Below are 22,085 nucleotides of genomic sequence, written 5' to 3'. Positions count from 1 at the left end.
GGAGTTGGTGATCCCCATGGTGCTGTCTGGGGTTCCCCGAGGTGAAGGGATACATCCCTGTAGTGAGCAGACTGGTGTATAGTCCGCGGGGCTCACACCAAATCTCCATTGCCGCCCCTCCTGGCCGTGTGGAGGCAACCAGAGAGTGTATTTCTCCTCCATATTCCTGTGGCTCTGGCAAAGTGCCCCCTAGAGTCGCTGCTGGGGAGCGGGACTGGTTCATACAGGCGGACATAACCAGACAGGTGGGTGGAATTGGTGTCCCCATGGTGCTGTCTGGGGTTCCCCAAGGTGAAGGGGTACGTCCCTGTAGTGAGCAGACTGGTGTATAGTCCGCGGGGCTCACGCCAAATCTTCAATACCATCGAAGAAGCCACCCCCTCCTGGTCGTGTGGAGGAAGGCGACCAGCGAGTGTTTATTTCCTCCATATCCCGGTCCCTTCTCCAGGTGTGAGCAGCAGGTGCGCTGTGGGGGAGTGGGAACAAATCTCAACCCTCGCCATTAACCAACCCTGCAAGGCGCAGACCTCATGGTGAAAGGGTTGGAGGATGGTGTCCCTTGGTGATTAGGGGGGGTGTGAGTGTTGTGGCACAGGGGGACGCCTCTGTTGTCGAGTCCAGAATGAGTTCACCTGGGAGAAACCAGGGGAAGAGTCTTGAGGAGATCATTTGCATATTCCCAGTGCCTTCTGGGATAAGTGAAGAGTCTCCGCGAGCTCAACGATCACTGGGTTTTGGCCGTTGCAGCTGAAAAGAGGAAATTGGAAAAACCGCGCGCCGATATTTCGCTCATCTTTCATCGTTTTTAAGAAATCTCAAGATGGAAGAGGCCAGGAGCCATTTGGTGAGCTGCATTTCTTGCTACATGTTCACAGATTTACCAGTGGAAAAGCCAAACTTCACATGCCACAAATGCAAGCTTGTGTCCCTGTTGGAGGAAAAGTTGCAAAATCTCGAAGAGAGGTTAGCTACGTTGAAGATCATTAAGGAAGGTGAAGAGTTCTTGGACAGAGCAGAATTATCTCTTCATGTTACAGAAAGAGAAGAAATTCGAAGTGCACCTGAAGAAACAGAGGAATGGAGACATGTGACCCAGAGAAGCAGGAGGATCAGGAGGCAGTCAGCACCCATACTGCTCAGGAACCAGTACCAGGCTCTCACGCAGGAAAACGATGAAGAAATACATCAGGATAAGACTTTGCCAACAAACAGCAACCTTGTACGCCCTCAGAGTCCTCCTGGATGGAGAAAGAAAAATGTTGTGAAGAAGAAACGGAGAGTGGTGGTCATGGGGGATTCCCTGCTGAGAGGAACAGAGGCCGCTATCTGCAGACCGGATATAACTACAAGAGAAATGTGCTGTCTTCCAGGTGCAAAAATTAAAGATGTGTCTGACAGGATATCAGGACTCTTCAGACCTACAGATGACTACCCATTCCTGCTACTACATGTGGGGACAAATGACACAGCAAGAAACGACCTGGAAATCTGCAGAGACTTTGAAGACTTAGGCAAGAAAGTGAAAGAACTGGGAGCGCAGGTGGTCTTCTCTTCCATCCTCCCAGTGGATGGCCATGGAACAAGGAGGTGGAATAAGATTCTGCAGGTGAACAACTGGCTACGTCGATGGTGCCGTCAGCAACGATTTGGATTTCTGGATCACGGAGTGAACTACTTATACGATGGACTACTTGCTAGAGATGGGGTGCACCTTACGAAGACTGGAAAGCATGTATTTGGAAGTCACCTTGCTACACTTGTAAGGAGAGCTTTAAACTAGAACAACATGGGAAGGGAAGCAAAAGACCAGAAAAAGCCATACACCTGACAAATGCTATTGAGAACTCTGCTATTAGAAGTGGAAAGGAAGAACAAAGACGAAAGAATCTAATTAATAAAAATATTGGAGAAAGAGAAACCAATCACAAACTAAAATGTTTCTATACTAATGCACAAAGCATGGGCAACAAACAAGGAGAATTGGAACTACTAACACAGGAACAGAAATATGATGTAATTGGAATCACTGAAACTTGGTGGGACAATACACATGATTGGAATACAAGACTAGAAGGATACAACTTATTTGCAAGAAACAGACTTGATAAACGAGGAGGGGGTGTCGCATTGTATGTTCGAAACACGTATATCTGCACAGAGATTGAAGCTTCAGAGACTGGGAGTTCTGTGGAAACTGTTTGGGTAAGAATACAAGGACAGAACAATGGAAAGGACACCATTGTAGGCATTTACTACAGGCCGCCTGTGCAAGCCGAAGATATAGATGAACTCTTTATGCATCAGATGGCCAAGTTCTCCAAAAAATATGACATAGTTGTCATGGGAGATTTCAACTATCCAGACATTTGTTGGGAATCTCTCTCAGGCAAAACTAACAGGTCAAGGAAATTCTTATCCTCTCTTGCTGACAACTTTATCTTCCAAAAGGTAAGGGAGAAAACAAGGGGAACTGCTACCTTGGATCTAATCCTTATAAACAGGGAGGAAATGGTTGAGGAGGTAAAAGTGGCTGGGACCCTAGGAGGTAGCGACCATGCTATTTTAGAATTTTGGATTACTAGAGGTGGAAGACCTGTGAAGACTCAGACGTCAAGGTTAGATTTCAGAAAGGCAGATTTTAAGGGATTCAGAAAGAGAATTGGAGGGATCCAATGGCTGGATATCCTTAAAGACAAAAATGTCCAGGAAGGATGGGAAATCTTGAAAAATGAAATTCTCAAAGCACAGTTGTTAACAATTCCGAAAAGAGGGAAGAATAGGAAGCATTTAAGGAAACCAGGATGGATGAACACAGAACTTAAGCACATGCTAAAAAGGAAGAAAAAAATGTTTATAAAATGGAAAGAGGGAGGCATATCTAAAGAAGAATATAATGCTGTCTGCAGAACCTGCAGGGCACAAATCAGATTATCTAAAGCTGAAAATGAACTGAGGCTTGCAAGAGATGTCAAAAGCAATAATAAAGGATTTTGGGGATATGTCAAAAGTAAAAGAAAAGTCAAAGATGCTATAGGATTTTTACAGGATGAAAATGATGAAATGGTAAGACAGGATGTTGAGAAGGCTGAACTTTTAAATTCCTATTTTGCATCTGTTTTCTCTCAGAAAGGAAATGCAACATCAACTGTTATTCACTGTCCTATTAAGGGAATAGAAGAATCCAGGATATCTATAAACAGAAAGATAGTGAGGAAACACTTAGCTAACCTAAATGAATTCAAGTCTCCAGGTCCAGATGAATTACACCCCAGAGTACTGAAGGAGATAGCAGAAGAAATTTTTGAACCCCTCTCCATAATCTTTGAAAATTCTTGGAGAACAGGAGAAGTGCCAGAAGACTGGAGAAGAGCAAATGTTGTTCCTATCTTCAAAAAGGGGAAGAAGGTGGACCCAGGCAACTATAGGCCGGTGAGTCTGACTTCTATACCAGGAAAGATCTTTGAACAAATTATTAAACATGTATGTCAATACCTGGATAAGAATGAAGTGATTAAACAGAGTCAGCATGGGTTTGTAACTAATAAGTCATGTCAGACTAACTTAATTTCCTTCTATGACGGTATCACTGATTGGGTGGATCAAGGAAATGCTGTAGATATAGTATATCTTGACTTCAGCAAAGCATTTGACAAAGTCTCTCATACAATCCTTATTGAAAAAATGACTAAGTATGGAATGGACAAGGCAACTGTTAGGTGGATTCATAACTGGCTTAGTGATCGGACCCAAAGAGTGGTCGTAAATGGCTGCACATCCAGTTGGAAGAATGTCTCAAGTGGGGTACCACAGGGCTCTGTCCTGGGCCCTGTATTGTTCAACATCTTTATCAACGATTTAGATGAAGGAATTGAGGGTAAACTGATTAAATTTGCTGATGACACAAAGCTAGGAGGGATAGCTAATACTAGAGAAGAGAGAGAGAGGATTCAAAAAGATTTAAATAAACTGGAGAAGTGGGCAGCAACTAACAGAATGGTTTTTAACAGGGAGAAATGCAAAGTACTACATCTGGGCAATAAAAATGAAAAAAGCATATATAGAATGGGAGGAATAGGGCTAAGTGACAGCACATGTGAAAAAGACTTGGGTATACTAATAGATCACAGACTGAATATGAGTCAACAGTGTGATGCAGCAGCAAAAAAGGCAAATGCAATTCTAGGATGTATTAACAGAAGCATACAGTCTAGATCACGTGAAGTCATTATTTCCCTCTACTCCTCTTTGGTCAGACCTCATCTGGAATATTGTGTCCAGTTTTGGGCACCACATTTTAAAAAAGACATCAACAAACTGGAGCAAGTTCAGAAAAGAGCGACCAGAATGGTGACCGGTCTGCAAACCCTGTCTTATGAGGAAAGGTTGCAGGATTTGGGAATGTTTAGTTTGCAAAAGAGAAGACTGAGAGGAGACTTAATAGCTGTCTACAAATATCTAAAGGGCTGTCACATTGTAGAAGGATCAACTTTATTCTCATTTGCACAAGGAAAGACTAGAAGCAATGGGATGAAACTGAATGGGAAGAGACACAGATTAGATATTAGAAAAAACTTTTTGACAGTTAGAGTGATCAATGAGTGGAACAGGCTGCCACGAGAAGTGGTGAGTTCTCCTTCAATGGAAGTCTTCAAACAGAGGCTGGACAGACATCTGACTGGGATGATTTAGCGAATCCTGCTTTGAGCAGGGGGTTGGACCAGATGGCCCAGGAGGTCCCTTCCAACTCTAGGATTCTATGATTCTATGATTCTATGATTCTAAATATGACTAACGAATGTGTGGCAATAAACGTTCAGGTCCGGACCTGTGTGTGAACAAGCATGTATGAATGGCCACCAAAAAACATCTTGTGGAAGTGTGTTGTGGAGTCTGATCAGCTCATAGCAAACATACACATACATAAACTCGATCCCCAGGTCGGTGCTGTGGAGATGAGTGGTGCCTCCAGAACATGTATTGCCAATACCAGCAGTGCGTTTGTCATTAACCTGAAGTGTCAGGTAGTGGTGGGGTGAACTCAGGATTTGGGCGTCCCCGCTGTAGGTGTTTCCCTAATGAGGAGTTGTCTTGAGGGTCCAGAGGCCCCTCATTACGGAGGGGGTACTGTTGTGAGCTCATTTTCTCGTTCACCTTTGATGTCCGATGAACTCCCTCTGCTGGTGAAAGGAGGTGGTGAAACTGATTTGGATGGGAGAAACCTGTCATCTGAACAGGTGGATTGCGATTGGACATCCGGAATCTCTGAGTGGATAAAAGGCTGCCGACGCCCTTGTAAGGTTGCTGGTGATTTCTCTGCTCTGACCTCTGGCCTCCAGTTCAGTTCCTGTCTTCTGAAAGCTAAGTTTTGCTCTGTTATTGTTCCATGAGATTTTTTCTGATTTGCTTAGTTTTGTGTTCAGCAAGCCCCGGCTGGGGCTTTGCTGAATTTCCATTTTTTTTTTTTCCTCCTCCGGTGACTCATTCATAACAGAATCACCAGCCATACTGCAGATTCTAGGGTACTCAATAGCAGGAAAGAGTTGTAAAAAAAAAAAAAAAAAAGTGTCAGAATTTTTTTTTATGTATATTTTTTCCTCTTTTTCTCTGGGGCCGTAGGAGGAATTTTTTCTTAATGGAGATTAAGCAATTGTCTGATCGTGTGGAGCAGCTTACTGCTGAAGTAAGGGGAATTTCCGCCTATCTTGCTCATTCACATGCTGCTGAACCAAAGAATATCTCTATGAGTGTGGCTTCTCCAAAGTTTAAACCTAGATTTATTGGACCTTACAAGATTTTGGAGATTCTTAATTCGGTCTCTTTTCAATTGGCTCTTCCTCTTATATTTAAGATCCATAACGTGTTTCATAAGTCTCTGTTGAAGAGGTTTGTTGAGCCAGTAGTTCCTGTGGTGGCATCTCCTGACCCTGTATTGGTTGAAGGTAATGTGGAATATGAGGTTGAGAAGATACTGGATTCTCGTCTTGCTAGACGGAGACTCCAGTATTTGGTTAAGTGGAAGGGTTATGGCCAGGAGGATAATTCTTGGGTCTCTGCATCTGATATTCATGCCGAAAGATTGGTTCGTGCTTTTCATCGGGCCCATCCTGATCGACCTGGTGGCGTGGATGAGGGTTCGGTGACCCCTCCTCAAGGGGGAGGTACTGTTGTGAGCTCATTTTCTCGTTCACCTTTGATGTCCGATGAACTCCCTCTGCTGGTGAAAGGAGGTGGTGAAACTGATTTGGATGGGAGAAATCTGTCATCTGGATTGCGGTTGGACATCTGGAATCTCTGAGTGGATATAAGGCTGCGGCCGCCCTTGTAAGGTTGCTGGTGATTTCTCTGCTCTGACCTCTGGCCTCCAGTTCAGTTCCTGTCTTCTGAAAGCTAAGCTTTGCTCTGTTATTGTTCCATGAGATTTTTTCTGATTTGCTTAGTTTTGTGTTCAGCAAGCCCCGGCTGGGGCTTTGCTGAATTTCCATTTTTGTTCCTGATTGGTTAAATCTCTTTTGCTCTGTCTTCAAAATATATCGGAGTGCTGATATAGGAATTTTGAAGTCTAGTGACTTCAGGGCCGTTTTTCTTATCAGACGTGTTGGGACATTCTTTTGGTAGGGTTTTTGCGGATTGCAGCTAGCATCTTTTTCTGTCCTTTCCTATCTAGTTAGTTGGGCCCCATCGCTTGCTCTGCCTGTCTTTCTGTCTGTGTTTGTGTTTTCATCTGTTTTCACCGACAATACATGTTGGGGGCTGTCTATTGTTTTGGGGTCTGCTCTGGGGCAGTTTAGATATCCCCTTTCTTTCTTTAGGCTTATGTAGTTCTCCAGCTGTGACGAGGTGTCTAGGATCACCGTAGGAACACTCCACGGCTACTGTTAGTTGTGTGAATAGGATCAGGGGTCTGCAATCCGTTAGCAACCAACCTCTCCGGTTTTCTGGACTTAGCTTGCATTTTGTTTTTTTCCTCCTCCGGTGACTCATTCATAACAGGGTACTGTCATGATCCAAGGTGGATCTGACAGTTTAAATGCATAAAGTGAATTTTTTTTCATTTGGCTTGGTGCCAAAGTGATGTGATTGCCCCCGGTGGCCATTAGAATTATCACACGTGGTGTCGTTCATTCTGAGTTGCCCCGGTGGTGGTGAGCGGTAGTGCACTTTAGTTTCTTTGGTTTAATGTGCACTTAATTACAAATCAGGTGTTAGGCTCTATAAAAGAGTCAGGTGTGTGCAATCATTGTTGGTGATATTGATTGTGTGTTCATTTGGGAAGGAAGCCTGGGGTGAGGAAGGAGCTGAACATGAGTCCTGCGCAGCCCAGCCAGGGGGGACGAGTGGCAGCTATGTGGTCTGCAAGAAGGGCTGGCATGGCGTGGTAGAGTCACAGTTTATGGTGTTGGCAGGAAGTGCTTGCATGGCTTGGTGGAGTGGTGCCTATGGAGAGAGTTGCACTCAGCATGCGGGACTTCGTTGCTGAGAGCTGGACTCAAGCATGCTTGACTTTTTGGGCAGGAGCTGAACTCATCTTTGGGACTCTGTTACTGGACTTCTGCAATTGGTGGTAGACTCTGCTCCAAGGCTGCACTATGGTGAAGGATCCAGTTATGGTGATGGATCCGGGTGGAGGAGAAGATGCACGCAGGTGGTGGGCTCTGTTGCTAGGAGCGTACGCAACAGAGCAAAGCTAAGTGGTGTTTCCCCTGTTTTGTCATCTTTCCTCATGTGTGTTTAGTGCAGTGGTGGGATTAGTTTCCACACCTTCCAATTCCCTAGTGAGGGTTTAGGTCAGGGCGAGTCAGGGTTTGAGGTACGCGTGCGTCACCCGGTGTGGAACCGGCATAGGGAACGTTAGGAGTGCAGGGACACTGGCTCAGGGGAGCTCAGGAGGTCTCCACTTCCCTATTCCCTATCGCAGGGCCCACCATTGCTAATGTTTCCCAGGTTCCCCTTTATTATTTAAATTCGCCTTACTGGAGGCGGGGTTTCCAGACTTGTATATGTTAGGCGACGGATTCCTGGCACTGCACAGCGGGAATCCAGAGCCAGACATCCTGCGGTCTCCCATTCATCTCCGACCGCTCGGACTCCTGCTCAGCAATCTCGGCTGGCCAGGCATCTCCCTCTGACTCGTTCTGTGAGCCTGGATGTTGCTGCCACCTCTGGTGCAGCAATGGTGACGCAACCTGCTTTGCAGGGAACTGCTCCCGAGGCTAAGTCCTCATGCTGTGCTACTAGGCATGCCCACAACTTGTCCTCTCAGTGGAGAGCAGGGGTCACATGTGCAGGTCCTATGTCGGATCTGATTGGTCCTTCCTATATTACTGGAAGGTCCCGGAAGCGCATGGCTATAAAAAGCCTGCATGGCGGCTCGGCCATGCGCTAGTGTAGCATATTATGCTGTGTGTGTATGGTGATGGATGCATGGACTGGTGACTGACTCATTTGAAACCCCTTCCCTCGGTTATTACGAATGGTGACAGATTGTTGGGTAGTCAGCTCCAGGTTGTGGCCAGCTACACGCCACTGTGCCTCCTGCACGACAAACTAGCGTCCGACGGTGCTCGGTCGTTCCGGCGCCGTCACTCAGCAGCGATAGTTATTGCCGCGCTGCGGTTGCAGCGTTCTTGGCGTCTGCGGTTGCAGCGTCATTCGCTGGGTATCCTGTGAAGTAAACAGGGCCAGCGTCCTCATACAACTCTGTTGTTTTAGCGACTCTGTGTGTGAACAGAGCCGTACTTAGCGTTCGGGTGACGTTAACCCGAGCGCAGTACCTCACCTTTCGGTGCATCCGCCATTACTCAGCAGCGGTCTTGTCACCTACCGCACGGTGGACCCCAGGCGGCGAACGCACCTCCAATTATTTATATCTGGTGCGTTCCGCCGACCCTAACATTACACTAGCGCCAGGGTCTGGCTAGTAATGGCGGATGAACAGCGACTGCTGCAGCACATCCGGCAGCTGCAGGGCAGGTTGGCGGCTCTAGAGCGTTCAGCCTCAGCTGCGGATGTTACTGCAGTCGCTGTTCAGGCAGCCACAGAGGCTGTTTCCCGTGTGACCACTGCCATCCCTGCCCCGACTTTGTCCCACCTCCCGCTGCCCGAAAAGTTCTCGGGTGATAGTGCAGCTTGTAGGGGTTTCGGAAGCAAGTGCTCTATACAGCTAGAGCTGCTGGCCGCCCGATTCCCCTCCGAGCGGGCTAAAGTGGGATTTATTATTTCCCTTCTATCGGGCAGGGCTTTGGAGTGGGCAACACCGCTGTGGGAGCGTGGTGATCATGTGGTGCAGGGTGCTTCGCGGTTCTTAGACACTCTGAAACAGGTCTTCCTGGGACCACGAGTCACCCATGACACCGCGCTCCGGCTGCTGGCACTGTCACAGGGCTCGTCCATGGTCAGTCACTTCGCCATCCAGTTCCGGACGCTGGCCTCAGAATTAGAGTGGCCAGATAAGGTCCTCATTCCGGCGTTCTGGAGAGGTTTGGCTGGCCATGTGAGGGACGCTCTGGCCACCAGGGAGATTCCCGCTACACTGGAGGAGCTTATCTCTGTCTCCACCCGAATCGATCTTCGCTTCATCGAGCGAAGGTTGGAACGGGACCAGTGTAGGCAGAGGTTTAGGTTGGCACTTTGTTTTTCTAGACCTCTGGAATCCCCCGATCGGGGGACGTCCGAGCGTCAGGGGACTTCCCGTGAGGGATCTAGACTCCGGTCCGCTCGAGCTCCTATGAGCTGTCATATTTGTAGGCAGGCCAGTCACCTCGCCAACCGGTGCCCACAGCAGCAGGGAGAACGCTCGCGCCTAGTGGCCGTAGGAGGCGGCGCACTAAAGCCAGCGACGTTTTCCTCCAAGCTGTCCTTTAAGGGGACTCTTGGGTTTAATTCTTCCACTCTGGCGGTGGAGGTTTGCGTGGATTCCGGGGCGGAGGGCAATTTTATGTCGTCAGCCTTCGCCCAACGGCACGCTATACCTCTGGTTATGATGTCTACACCAGTCACCGTCAGAGTGGTAAACGGCACCACTCTACCCTCGCAGATAACTCACCAGACCGTCCCCTTGGTACTCTCTGTGGCTCCGTCTCATCAGGAGACGATATCCCTCCTCGTCATGCCCGAGGGTATTGACCAGGTACTTCTAGGGGTTCCCTGGCTGCGGTATCACTCCCCCCATATAGAGTGGTCCTCAGGGAGGATTATTGGGTGGAGTAAGTCATGTGAGGGTAGATGTCTGAGGGAGTGCGTTCAGGTTGCCTCCACCGAGGTTCCCGCTGATCTCTCCTCGCTCCCCAAACACTATCGGCAGTATGCAGACGTGTTCTCCAAAAAGGCGGCGGAGACCCTTCCACCGCATCGCCCCTATGACTGTCCTATTGACCTCTTGCCTGGTGCTGAGCCTGCCCAGGGTCGAGTCTATCCCCTATCTCTCCCGGAGACTGAGGTCATGTCTCAGTACATCAGGGAGAATCTGGCAAGAGGATTCATTAGGAAGTCAGTGTCACCAGCGGGGGCGGGATTCTTCTTCGTCCAGAAGAAGAGTGGGGAACTACGTCCTTGCATTGATTACAGGGGTCTTAACGCCATCACCGTTAAGAATAAATATCCACTGCCCCTGATATCAGAACTGTTTGATAGGCTACGAGGAGCGAGGGTATTTTCCAAACTTGATCTGCGGGGGGCTTACAACCTGATTCGCATCCGTGATGGGGATGAATGGAAGACGGCATTTAACACCAGGGATGGGCACTATGAATACCTGGTGATGCCCTTCGGGCTCTGTAATGCCCCGGCCGTCTTCCAGGACTTTGTGAACGATATCTTCCGGGATATGCTTACCACCTCGGTTGTAGTCTATCTGGATGATATCCTCATCTACTCTCCAGATATTGACTCCCACCGGAGAGAAGTTTGCAAAGTTTTCGATCGCCTGCGGGCGAACTCCCTCTATGCCAAGTTGGAGAAGTGTGTGTTTGAGCAGGAGTCCTTGCCTTTCCTGGGCTATATCATCTCGGCCCAGGGATTGGCCATGGATCCTGCCAAGCTACAGGTGGTGATGGATTGGCAGGAACCTCATTCTCTCAAAGCGGTGCAGCGCTTTATGGGGTTCATAAATTATTATCGCCAATTCATCCCCCACTTCTCGACTTTGGTAGCACCCTTGGTAGCCCTCACCAAGAAGGGTGCAAATCCCAAGTTGTGGTCGGAACCGGTCTCCAAGGCCTTCTCCACCATTAAGTCCCATTTCGCTAGCGCTCCCATTCTACATCGCCCCGATGTAGACAAGCCCTTCATTCTGGAAGTGGATGCCTCTTCTGTCGGTGCTGGAGCAGTCCTGTTCCAGAAGGACACGCAAGGTCGGAAGCATCCATGCTTCTTTTTCTCCAAGACCTTCACACCGGCGGAGAGGAATTATGCCATCGGGGACAGGGAGTTGTTAGCGATGAAGTTGGCCTTCTCGGAGTGGAGACACCTCCTGGAGGGGGCTCGTCACCCTTTCCAGGTGTTCACCGACCACAAAAACTTGGTGTATTTACAAACAGCCCAGCGGCTAAACTCTCGCCAGGCTAGATGGTCCTTGTTCTTTTCCCGGTTCCATTTCACCCTCCACTTTCTCTCCGGGGAGAAGAACGTCCGGGCCGATGCTCTCTCCCGCTCCGTGGTGTCATCGGAGGAAGAGGAGGAGGAGCCTCGGCTGATCCTCCCATCCGAAAGCCTGAGGACTGTGGCTCCGGTTGCCCTTGAGTCTGTGCCTCCGGGCAAGACATTTGTCCCTGCCCGTCTGCGACCGGAGGTCCTCTCTTGGGCTCACTCGTCCAGAGTGGGTGGACATTTTGGGACAAAACGGTCCTCCGACCTTTTGGCGAGGACGTACTGGTGGCCACATATGGCCCGTGACGTCAAGGACTATATTGAGGCATGCGTCTCTTGCGCCCGGAATAGGTCCTCTCGGCAGCGGCCTGCTGGGCTTCTTTTCCCTCTGCCGATAGCAGACAGGCCCTGGGAGATGGTTGGTATGGACTTTGTGGTGGGGCTACCCAAGTCCAGTGGCAGCACGGTCATTTGGGTTGTCACCGACCATTTCTCTAAGATGGTGCACCTGGTACCTCTCTCCCGGTTACCATCAGCGCGGGGCCTGGCAGTCTTGTTCATCAAGCACGTTTTCCGCCTGCACGGCATGCCGGACAAGATTGTCAGTGACCGAGGTCCTCAGTTTGCGTCCCGGTTTTGGAGAGAGCTCTGTTCTCTACTCAGCATTGAGCTGAATCTCTCCTCGGCCTATCATCCCGAGACGAATGGGTTGGTAGAGAGAGCCAACCAGACCTTGATAACATATCTTCGACATTTTGTCTCAGCCAGGCAGGACGACTGGGCATCCTTGCTGCCGTGGGCAGAGTTCGCGTTGAACAATGCTGTGGCCGACTCTACCGGTCAAACCCCATTCCTCCTAAATTACGGTCAGCATCCGCGCATTCCTGTGCCCATGCCTGTGTCTTCCACCGACTCCAGGGTGGCAGACTGGGCGGTGGAGGCATGTGACATTTGGGATCGCACCCAGGATGCTATCCGAGCTTCCAAGGAGAGAATAAGGATCTCCGCTGACGCACACCGGCGTCCTGCTCCAAGCTTCTCCCCTGGCGACATGGTATGGCTCTCTACCCGAAACATTAAACTGCGGGTTGAGTCGCCTAAGTTCGCGCCACGATACATTGGCCCATTCAAGGTCCTGGAGCGACTTAGCTCGGTGGTCTACCGTCTGGCTCTTCCCCCACATTTGGCCATCTCGGACGTGTTCCATGTGTCCCTCCTCAAACCAGTTCACATGGCCCGGTTTTCCGAGCCATCTGCCGGGTCATCAGACTTATCGTCTGACGAGTTTGAGGTTAATGCCATCGTGGGGCGCAAGTTTGTCCGTGGCAAAAAATTTTATTTGGTGGACTGGAAGGGTCATGGTCCCGAGGCTCGGACCTGGGAGCCGGTGGAAAACATTCACGCACCGCTCCTGATCGCGGCTTTTGAGCGCAGTGAGGCTCAGAGGGGAGGGGGCCCTAGGAGGGGGGGTAATGTTAGGCGTCAGATTCCTGGCACTGCACAGCGGGAATCCAGAGCCAGACATCCTGCGGTCTCCCATTCATCTCCAACTGCTCGGACTCCTGCTCAGCAATCTCCGCTGGCCAGGCATCTCCCTCTGACTCGTTCTGTGAGCCTGGATGTTGCTGCCACCTCTGGTGCAGCAATGGTGACGCAACCTGCTTTGCAGGGAACTGCTCCCGAGGCTAAGTCCTCATGCCGTGCTACTAGGCATGCCCACAACTTGTCCTCTCAGTGGAGAGCAGGGGTCACATGTGCAGGTCCTATGTCGGATCTGATTGGTCCTTCCTATAGTACTGGAAGGTCCCGGAAGCGCATGGCTATAAAAAGCCCGCATGGCGGCTCGGCCATGCGCTAGTGTAGCATATTATGATATGTGTGTATGGTGATGGATGCATGGACTGGTGACTGACTCATTTGAAACCCCTTCACTCGGTTAGAATCATAGAATCATAGAATCGTAGAGTTGGAAGGGACCTCCTGGGCCATCTGGTCCAACCCCTTGCTCAAAGCAGGATTCGCTAAATCATCCCAGTCAGATGTCTGTCCAGCCTCTGTTTGAAGACTTCCATTGAAGGAGAACTCACCACTTCTCGTGGCAGCCTGTTCCACTCATTGATCACTCTAACTGTCAAAAAGTTTTTTCTAATATCTAATCTGTGTCTCCTCCCCTTCAGTTTCATCCCATTGCTTCTAGTCTTTCCTCGTGCAAATGAGAATAAAGTTGATCCTTCTAAAATGTGACAGCCCTTTAGATATTTGTAGACAGCTATTAAGTCTCCTCTCAGTCTTCTCTTTTGCAAACTAAACATTCCCAAATCCTGCAACCTTTCCTCATAAGACAGGGTTTGCAGACCGGTCACCATTCTGGTCGCTCTTTTCTGAACTTGCTCCAGTTTGTTGATGTCTTTTTTAAAATGTGGTGCCCAAAACTGGACACAATATTCCAGATGAGGTCTGACCAAAGAGGAGTAGAGGGAAATAATGACTTCACGTGATCTAGACTGTATGCTTCTGTTAATACATCCTAGAATTGCATTTGCCTTTTTTGCTGCTGCATCACACTGTTGACTCATATTCAGTCTGTGATCTATTAGTATACCCAAGTCTTTTTCACATGTGCTGTCACTTAGCCCTATTCCTCCCATTCTATATCTGCTTTTTTCATTTTTATTGCCCAGATGTAGTACTTTGCATTTCTCCCTGTTAAAAACCATTCTGTTAGTTGCTGCCCACTTCTCCAGTTTATTTAAATCTTTTTGAATCCTCTCTCTCATTATTACGAATGGTGACAGATTGTTGGGTAGTCAGCTCCAGGTTGTGGCCAGCTACACGCCACTGTGCCTCCTGCACGACACACTAGCGTCCGACGGTGCTCGGTCGTTCCGGCGCCGTCGCTCAGCAGCGATAGTTATTGCCGCGCTGCGGTTGCAGCGTTCTTGGCGTCTGCGGTTGCAGCGTCATTCGCTGGGTATCCTGTGAAGTAAACAGGGCCAGCGTCCTCATACAACTCTGTTGTTTTAGCGACTCTGTGTGTGAACAGAGCCGTACTTAGCGTTCGGGTGACGTTAACCCGAGCGCAGTACCTCACCTTTCGGTGCATCCGCCATTACTCAGCAGCGGTCTTGTCACCTACCGCACGGTGGACCCCGGGCGGCGAACGCACCTCCAATTATTTATATCTGGTGCGTTCCGCCGACCCTAACAGTATATACGTGTAATGTCTAAATTCGCCAGTTGGAGGCGGTGTATCCAGCTGCACGTTTTATTATTTAAATTCGCCCTACGGGAGGTGGTGTATCCAGGGTCACGTGTCATGGGCTCGCCTTGCGGTACCCGCTGCGTCCAGACACACGTGACCGTGACACCCGTGTCTGATTCCTGCAGTCCTACACTGGTCCTGTGCTTGGCTCTGTACTGTCTGCCGTGTCTGATTCCTGCAGTCCTACTCCGGTCCTACCTGCCCGTGTCCGATTCCTGCAGTCCTACTCCAGTCCTGCCTGCCCGTGTCTGATTCCCGTCGTCCTACTCCGTGCCTGTGTGTCCTTGCTCCGTCCTGCCTGCTTCCCTCTGTCTCCTGCTGTCCTACTCCAGTCTCTCCACCCGAGCCCTACGCTTTCTCCGTGCTCGTGGTACTAGGTGCTCTGTCTTGCTCCAGTCCATCCCGAGCCCCTCTTGGTACCGGCTGCCGTGGCATTCAAACCCCTGGGCCTGCTCCTAATGGTCCCTGTATAGGGGTCGGCCCCACCTGGTTGCTCGCCCGGGGGCCTCTCGGTGCCACTGTCCAGAGGATCCACTCCTGGAATCCTGCCTTGCCTAGCGTAACGCTAACAGTCAGTCACCTGATCTCAACCCAATTGAGCATGCATTTCACTTGTTAAAGACTAAACTTCAGACAGAAAGGCCCACAAACAAACAGCAACTGAAAACCACTGCAGTGAAGGCCTGGCAGAGCATCAAAAATGAGGAAACACAGCGTCTGGTGATGTCCATAAGATCAAGACTTCAGGCGGTCATTGCCAACAAAGCGTTTTCAACCAAGTACTAGAAATGAACATTTTATTTACAATTATTTAATCTGTCCAATTACTTTTGGTCCCTTTAAAAACAGGGTGGCACATTTTAAGGAGCTGAAACTCCTAAACCCTTCATCCAATTTTAATGTGTATACCCTCAAATGAAAGCTGAAAGTCTGAACTTCAACTGCATCTGAATTGCTTTGTTTAAAATTCATTGTGGTAATGTCTAGAACCAAAATTAGAAAAATGTTGTCTCTGTCCAAATATATAAGGCTTTACAATATTATATGTTGCCCAATGAAAACGGCATTTCCAATTAATCATAAATCATACAAAAGAGAAGTGGAAACTATATGCCATAAAATCAATTAAATTGTATTATAAATCAATTAAAATGCATTGGAATACAATGCAATATATATGGGAGCAATTGATGTAAAAAATCACGGCGTATAAATCAGGTCCAACAAGGCTCAAAGAAAAATAAATAAATGTACATAAGTGTAGGACCAATAATAAATATATGGAGCTATTAAAAAGGCTTCCACATAAAAATCCTGAATAAATATGCAAATTACAAAGATTATATTCAAAGAACCTTATTATGTAAAAGGCCAGCGTAAATCTATAGTCGTATACATATACATAAATCAAAATGCAGAGTGTAAATAAATATGTTAGGAGGCATATAGATGTACAAATTGCCTACAAAGACTATCGCAAGCAGCAACAGAAAAATCCCTAACCCCAAATTGGCAAGAGTATATAAGTACGCCAGTTCATAAGCCTATTGCAGCAAGCAAGCATGCTAAGAGTGGTGCATAGTGCAATTATAAAAGCACACAAGCTGCCTATAGAAAGTATGGCATAAAAAACAGGGAGGGAGAGAAAGCTTGTGTGCTTTTATAATTGCACTATGCACCACTCTTAGCATGCTTGCTTGCTGCACTAGGCTTATGAACTGGCGTACTTATATACTCTTGCCAATTTGGGGTTAGGGATTTTTCTGTTGCTGCTTGCGATAGTCTTTGTAGGCAATCTGTACATCTATATGCCTCCTAACATGTTTATTTACACTCTGCATTTTGATTTTTGTATACGACTATAGATTTATGCTGGCCTTTTACATAAGGTTCTTTGAATATAATCTTTGTAATTTGCATATTTATTCAGGATTTTTATGTGGAAGCCTTTTTAATAGCTCCATATATTTATTATTGGTCCTACACTTATGTACATTTATTTATTTTTCTTTGAGCCTTGTTGGACCTGATTTATACGCCGTGATTTTTTGCATCAATTGCTCCCACATATATTGCATTGTATTCCAATGCATTTTAATTGATTTCCACTTCTCTTTTGTACCAAATATATATGGACCTAACTGTAACTCCAGAAAGGGGGTTATAATAACGGCAGAGAAGTATCTGTAATTGGAACAGACTGTTGGTGTTTGTTGTGTTCCATGGACGAAAATGAACTGTTCAGCGTGCAGTCACCCACGGTGACGGGACAAAGTGAGAGGTCCGGTGTGTTTAGTGACTGCGGAGTTAAGCCGTAAACTGTGAAGTGCTATGGACTATGTGTTAGGTCTGTGAAGTGTAACATGGCCTACGGTGCGGTTTATGATGCCCAAATAAACCAAAATAAGACTGTTTTGTGAGAAAAACGTGCCTGTGTGCTTTAATCCCGTTGACAAGCGAGTGTTCCCCAACACATACAGTAAGCGCTGTCTTACACCCTTTAAACTAAAGGCATGGCCACAATGGTGCTGTGACGCTGATTAATCTGATACCTGATGAGAAGGGATCCGCACAGTGGCTGCTGAATACTCGCCTTATGACGTTTTCAGAAAATGATGTCTTGTGTGCTCCAGTGTGCTTTGGGGTGGGAAGTGGGAGCAGGGTCTTCTTCGTCCCCCTTCCTCCAGCCTCCTCTGCTTTTTGTATAGGTCATGGATTATTCAGTGCCCTGCCTCCTTCTTAAAATACAGGGTCACCATCATTGTTTGGGCGGCTTATGCGCAGTGTGAGTTGGTGTCCTGTGTGCAGGACTTAAGGGGAATCTGTCACCGTTATTCTCCTTCTCTCCCCCCCTCCTCGGCTTGCTGTATGATCCCGTAGAGTTGCCGTGCCTGCGCATTGAAATGTTCTCTCGCAGCATACGTAATTATGTTCTATGGCCTGGAAGTATCCAAATAATTCTGGGCCATAGAACGTAAGTGCGTATGCCGGCGCATGCGCAATAATGATTTTATGCTTTGCCCACAGTTGGGCAAAGCATACTGCGCACGCGCGGGAGGACATTTCAATGTGCACGCGCGGCAACTCTACGGGATCTGTGATATTCACAGATAACAATACGTACAGCAAGCCGGGGGGGGGGGGAGAATAATCCCAGCCCATCGGACCGGTCCGAGGAGATTTACATACATTACACCGCAAGAGAGCTAAAAACGGTATTTATGCATCAAAGGTATGGAGTCGGGGTATCAAAAGTACTGCTATAATGCTTATGTGACACTAAATTGAATGATATACTTACATCATATCACAAAAAATGGGTGACAGATTACCTATAATAAAATGGCACCGGAGGCAGGGCATGCGCAGATCGAGATTTTGGCTCAGTAAAATTTTTCACCAAGCTGATATCTTGATCTGTGCATGCGCCATTTTACTGACCTTTAATCACACTGGGCATGAGGGGAGGGTGCACGGAGAAAGAGAAGATTAGTTAATGCCCTGACTGGCGTATGGAGCCACCATAAGCAGAGGGGGCCCGCATCGGGCCCTAGCAGCGGGGCAGGCTGGGCGGGAGGGGGGATCAGAGATGCACCATGTCAGCGCCGAATCCCCCAGCCACCGCATTAAACTATACCGGCGGCACAGTTCAAAGCAATGAAGGGGGAGAGAGGGTCAGCTGACACTCCCTTTCCCATCATTCCCTGCTCTGCCTCTGACACAGCGGGTGCACGATGACGTCATCGCGCTCTCACTGTGTATCAGGCAGAGCAGGAGACAGGAGTCGGGAGCAGCGCAGGCACGAGGAGAAGGTGAGGAGTTTTTGTATGCAACAGTGAGTACAGCCAGAACTGTGGGGTCATTCTCGGGGGGGGTGCTGTGCTGTATACCATTGTGCTGTATATCAAGGTGCTGCATACCATGGGGTAGTGCTGTATACCATGGGGGGTGTATACCATGGGGGGTGTATACCATGGGGGGGTGCTGTGATGTATACCATGGGGGTGTATACCATGGGTGTTGCTGTGCTGTATACCATGGGGGGTGCTGTGCTGTATACCATGGGGGGCTGTATACCATGGGGGGTGCTGTATACCATGCAGTGCTCTATACCATAGGGGGGTGCTCTATACCATGCGATGCTGTGCTGTATACCATGTGGTGCTGTGCTATATACTATGCGGCTGTGTTATATACCATGGGGGTACATTATATTCTACGGGGGAGGCTGTGTTATATAATATGGGGGGTGACATTATATTCTATGGTGTAGCAAATCAGACACCTGTCCTCTGCTCCTTTCATTCTCTATGTGGGGGTGGAGTTATGGGAGAGGTGGGGCTGTGGACAGTTCGAGGGATGGAGCCTGGGCTGGTCTCAAGAAGGCCCCAAAAATGTTGCCAGTATGTGGCCCCGAAATTCCTAGTGGCAGCCCGGGGTGGGGAGCCCCATTTGAAAGTTTGCATCGGGGCCCATAACTTTGTAGTTACGCCACTGCTGACAGGTTCTCTTTAAAGACACCAGTTACTTATGTAGAGCTGTCCAATAAATTTTATCCCAGGCTATTTACCTGAGGAAGACATTTTATACTGTCGAAACGCATTGTATGTGCTTTTTCCTGAGAAATATTAAAAACTTTTTTGGATAATAAGAAGCCTTGGATCCTACACCTACAGGAGCGCAAATAGCCTGGTATAAAGTTTATTGGATAACATTCCTGTGGTTACTTGGTCTGAGTGACTTATTAGCTACCAGGGATTTGCAGCATACTGACCACAGAAGATATCCACCTTTGAACACCTAATGGTCCAAAATGACCCATATGCAAGATATCAAGATTTATAAAAGGTGAGTCCCACCTATATTCACCTACGATCTAATTATACATTTACATTTAGATCGGTGCGCTTTCTTTCTTTCCCACCCTTTCACCAGAAATTATGTAGATCTGTAAAATTGTCTGTCTCCGCCCTTGGATACCAGCTCTTATGCCTTGGGCCTATTTGGGCCAGGCTGGAGTGACTTGATTTTGACCCGGCACATCCCTGGATCTTTAAAGGTCACGTGTGAGATTAGTGGCTCAAAGTGATCTAATCCTTTAAACTGTCTCTTCAGCGAGGAAAAGGACTAGTACTCTAGTGCCACTTATAGGAAGTAGCAATCGTAAAAGTCAATATCGACCCTTTAACGAGCCTTGTCACATGACTTAGGATAAAAGTCGGCATTGACTTTTAGGATTGCTACTTCCTATAGGTGGCACTAGAGTTCTGGTCCTCTTCCTCTCTGAAGAGACATTTTACATATTTCCCAGAGGTCCATTGCGGCTTTAAGTCTCCTCATCTCGGCATGCTTAGCATGTCAATCTCTGCAAGGAGAAACGATACTTCTTGGATACGAATCCTTTAAAAACACCAGTTTCTTATTCAAATCCGTGAAGATTGGCCATTGGCCTCATTGATGCCAGCTCCAACACCCAGCACTTGTTTCGGCCAGGCTGGAAAGAGCTGTGTTAGATGCGGACATCACATGTGTGTCTCTGCTCTGAAGGAAGATCAGGGCCCAAAGTCATTTAACCCCTTTACTGCCTTTCACGTACTTGTACATCAGTAGTGAACCCTGCCTTTGATGTGGGTTTGCACACAAAACCGATATATTTCCCCACACTTGATGGCTGATCTAATCCGCCACCAAGTGCCTCTAACAGCCGCGGGTGGAGCGGACAGCGGCAATTACCAAGCGCCGGAGCAGTTTGGGCCAGGCTGGGGAGAGCGTCAGATATCTGTGTCACCATGATGTGAGATCAGTGGCACACAGTCATTTCACCCTTGTGCTACCGCCCTTTGGTGCCCACTTTGATGGACATTTTTGTGCGGCTTTTCTCTCTGTGCAGCTGCCCTCAGGTACAGTCACGTCCTGGCTCCGCCACATTGTATTCTGGCACTGTGATCATTTCTGTTATTAAACCTGTAAGGAAAAAATAAATAAAGACGCGGAGTCCACCATGGTAACCCCGTGTGCTGATGAGCCGTCATCGCACTGTGTACAGGAGCCGTGCGCCCCTGCTGGCGGCTCACCATAATACACGGTGCATGACCGGCATTGCACTAACTAATGTGCGGCCGTCAGCACCCGCCCAGAGGAAAAGAGCACCCCCAGAAGCCGCTTACCGCTTTACCTGCGAGAACGAATTTCGCCATGACAGCCGCCTGTGCGCACCGGAGAGGCGACGCTTGTTGCCAAGCAACGGGAAACAAGGCGGGCGCTCGTGATGACGTCGATTCGCCCGTGTAGGCGTTCTGGTTTCTTTGTAGGAAGTGCCACAAGTATTAGTAAATATAAAGAAAGCCGCAAATTCTACTTTCCTTTGCGGTTTTTTATATTTCACTCCTTCGTTAAAAAACGCTGATGTAAAAAGTAAAAACGCCTTTTAGAACTTTTGACTTGTGAGAGTCCGTAGTGATGGGCGTGGTTTACGTGACGTCACGCAATGGCGCTGCCCTAGTAGCTGGCATATTCTGCCAGCTGTGTGTCGAATGAAGGTGAGTGTAGGGGAGCACAGTGACGGCCCTGTCTGGAGTCACGGGAGGGACGTGTGGGCGCAGGTTATACCGGGCCGAGCGCTCAGACAGCGGGGTCAGTGTGTGTCGCATCGTCCGTCCTGTGCACTCACAAGGGAAGCAACAAAGTCTGCAACTATTACCACTGTATGCTCCGGAGGCGGCTGCCTACACGGTTATATGTTCCGGGCAGTGCTGCACCCAGCGTCGGACTGGAGCACCTTGGGCCCACCAGAGAAAATCATTCTTGGGGCCCACTATGTAGCTACATAGAAAGAAATACAAGACCACCAATTGTGCGGTAAAACGTGCTAATATCAGGGTATAATATAAGGCAGTACAGGTCTTAGTTATGTAGCAGGAGTTGGGGTAGCCTCCCTCATAGAATATAATGCAGCCATCTCATAGAATATAATGTAGCCCCCTCATAGGGTATAATGCACCCCCTCTTAGGGTATAATGCTTCCCCCACTCATAGGGTATAATGCACCCCCACATAGGGTATAGCGCACCCCCTCATAGGGTATAACGCTGCACCCTCATAGGGAATAATGTACCTCCTCATAGAATATAATGCTGCCCCCTCATAGGGTATAACACTAGATAGATAGAAGATAGATAATGGATAAATAGATAGATATAGAGATAGATATATAGAAATAGATAGCTATAAATAGATACAG

The 22,085-nt window shown here is 48.2% G+C and overlaps 2 protein-coding genes across 5 annotated transcripts in view; one reads left to right on the top strand and one right to left on the bottom strand.

The window, feature by feature from the left end:
* Positions 1-21,082, bottom strand: part of MDH1B (malate dehydrogenase 1B) — a 301,491-nt gene extending 280,409 nt beyond the window's left edge. The window contains exon 1 of the mRNA XM_073541913.1: positions 21,013-21,082. The gene's annotated coding sequence lies outside the window, so the exon portion shown is untranslated. The remainder of the gene's footprint in view (positions 1-21,012) is intronic.
* Positions 21,083-21,300: 218 nt separating this feature from the next.
* FASTKD2 (FAST kinase domains 2) overlaps positions 21,301-22,085 on the top strand; it is a 225,369-nt gene continuing 224,584 nt past the window's right edge. For 2 of the 4 annotated variants that reach the window (XM_073541909.1, XM_073541906.1), the window contains exon 1: positions 21,301-21,384. In XM_073541909.1, coding sequence (XP_073398010.1) covers positions 21,379-21,384 — 6 coding nt within the window. In that variant the 5' untranslated portion in view covers positions 21,301-21,378. Of the gene's footprint in view, positions 21,385-21,418; positions 21,479-22,085 lie in introns of those variants that run through there. The other 2 variants (XM_073541907.1, XM_073541908.1) reach the window with 2 other exon arrangements.

The sequence above is a fragment of the Dendrobates tinctorius genome, unplaced genomic scaffold (assembly GCF_039654945.1).
Source record: "Dendrobates tinctorius isolate UK_male_01 unplaced genomic scaffold, ASM3965494v1 ptg000125l, whole genome shotgun sequence".
NCBI classification, from domain to species: Eukaryota; Metazoa; Chordata; class Amphibia; order Anura; family Dendrobatidae; genus Dendrobates; species Dendrobates tinctorius.
This window is presented reverse-complemented; position numbering and strand designations above follow the sequence as displayed.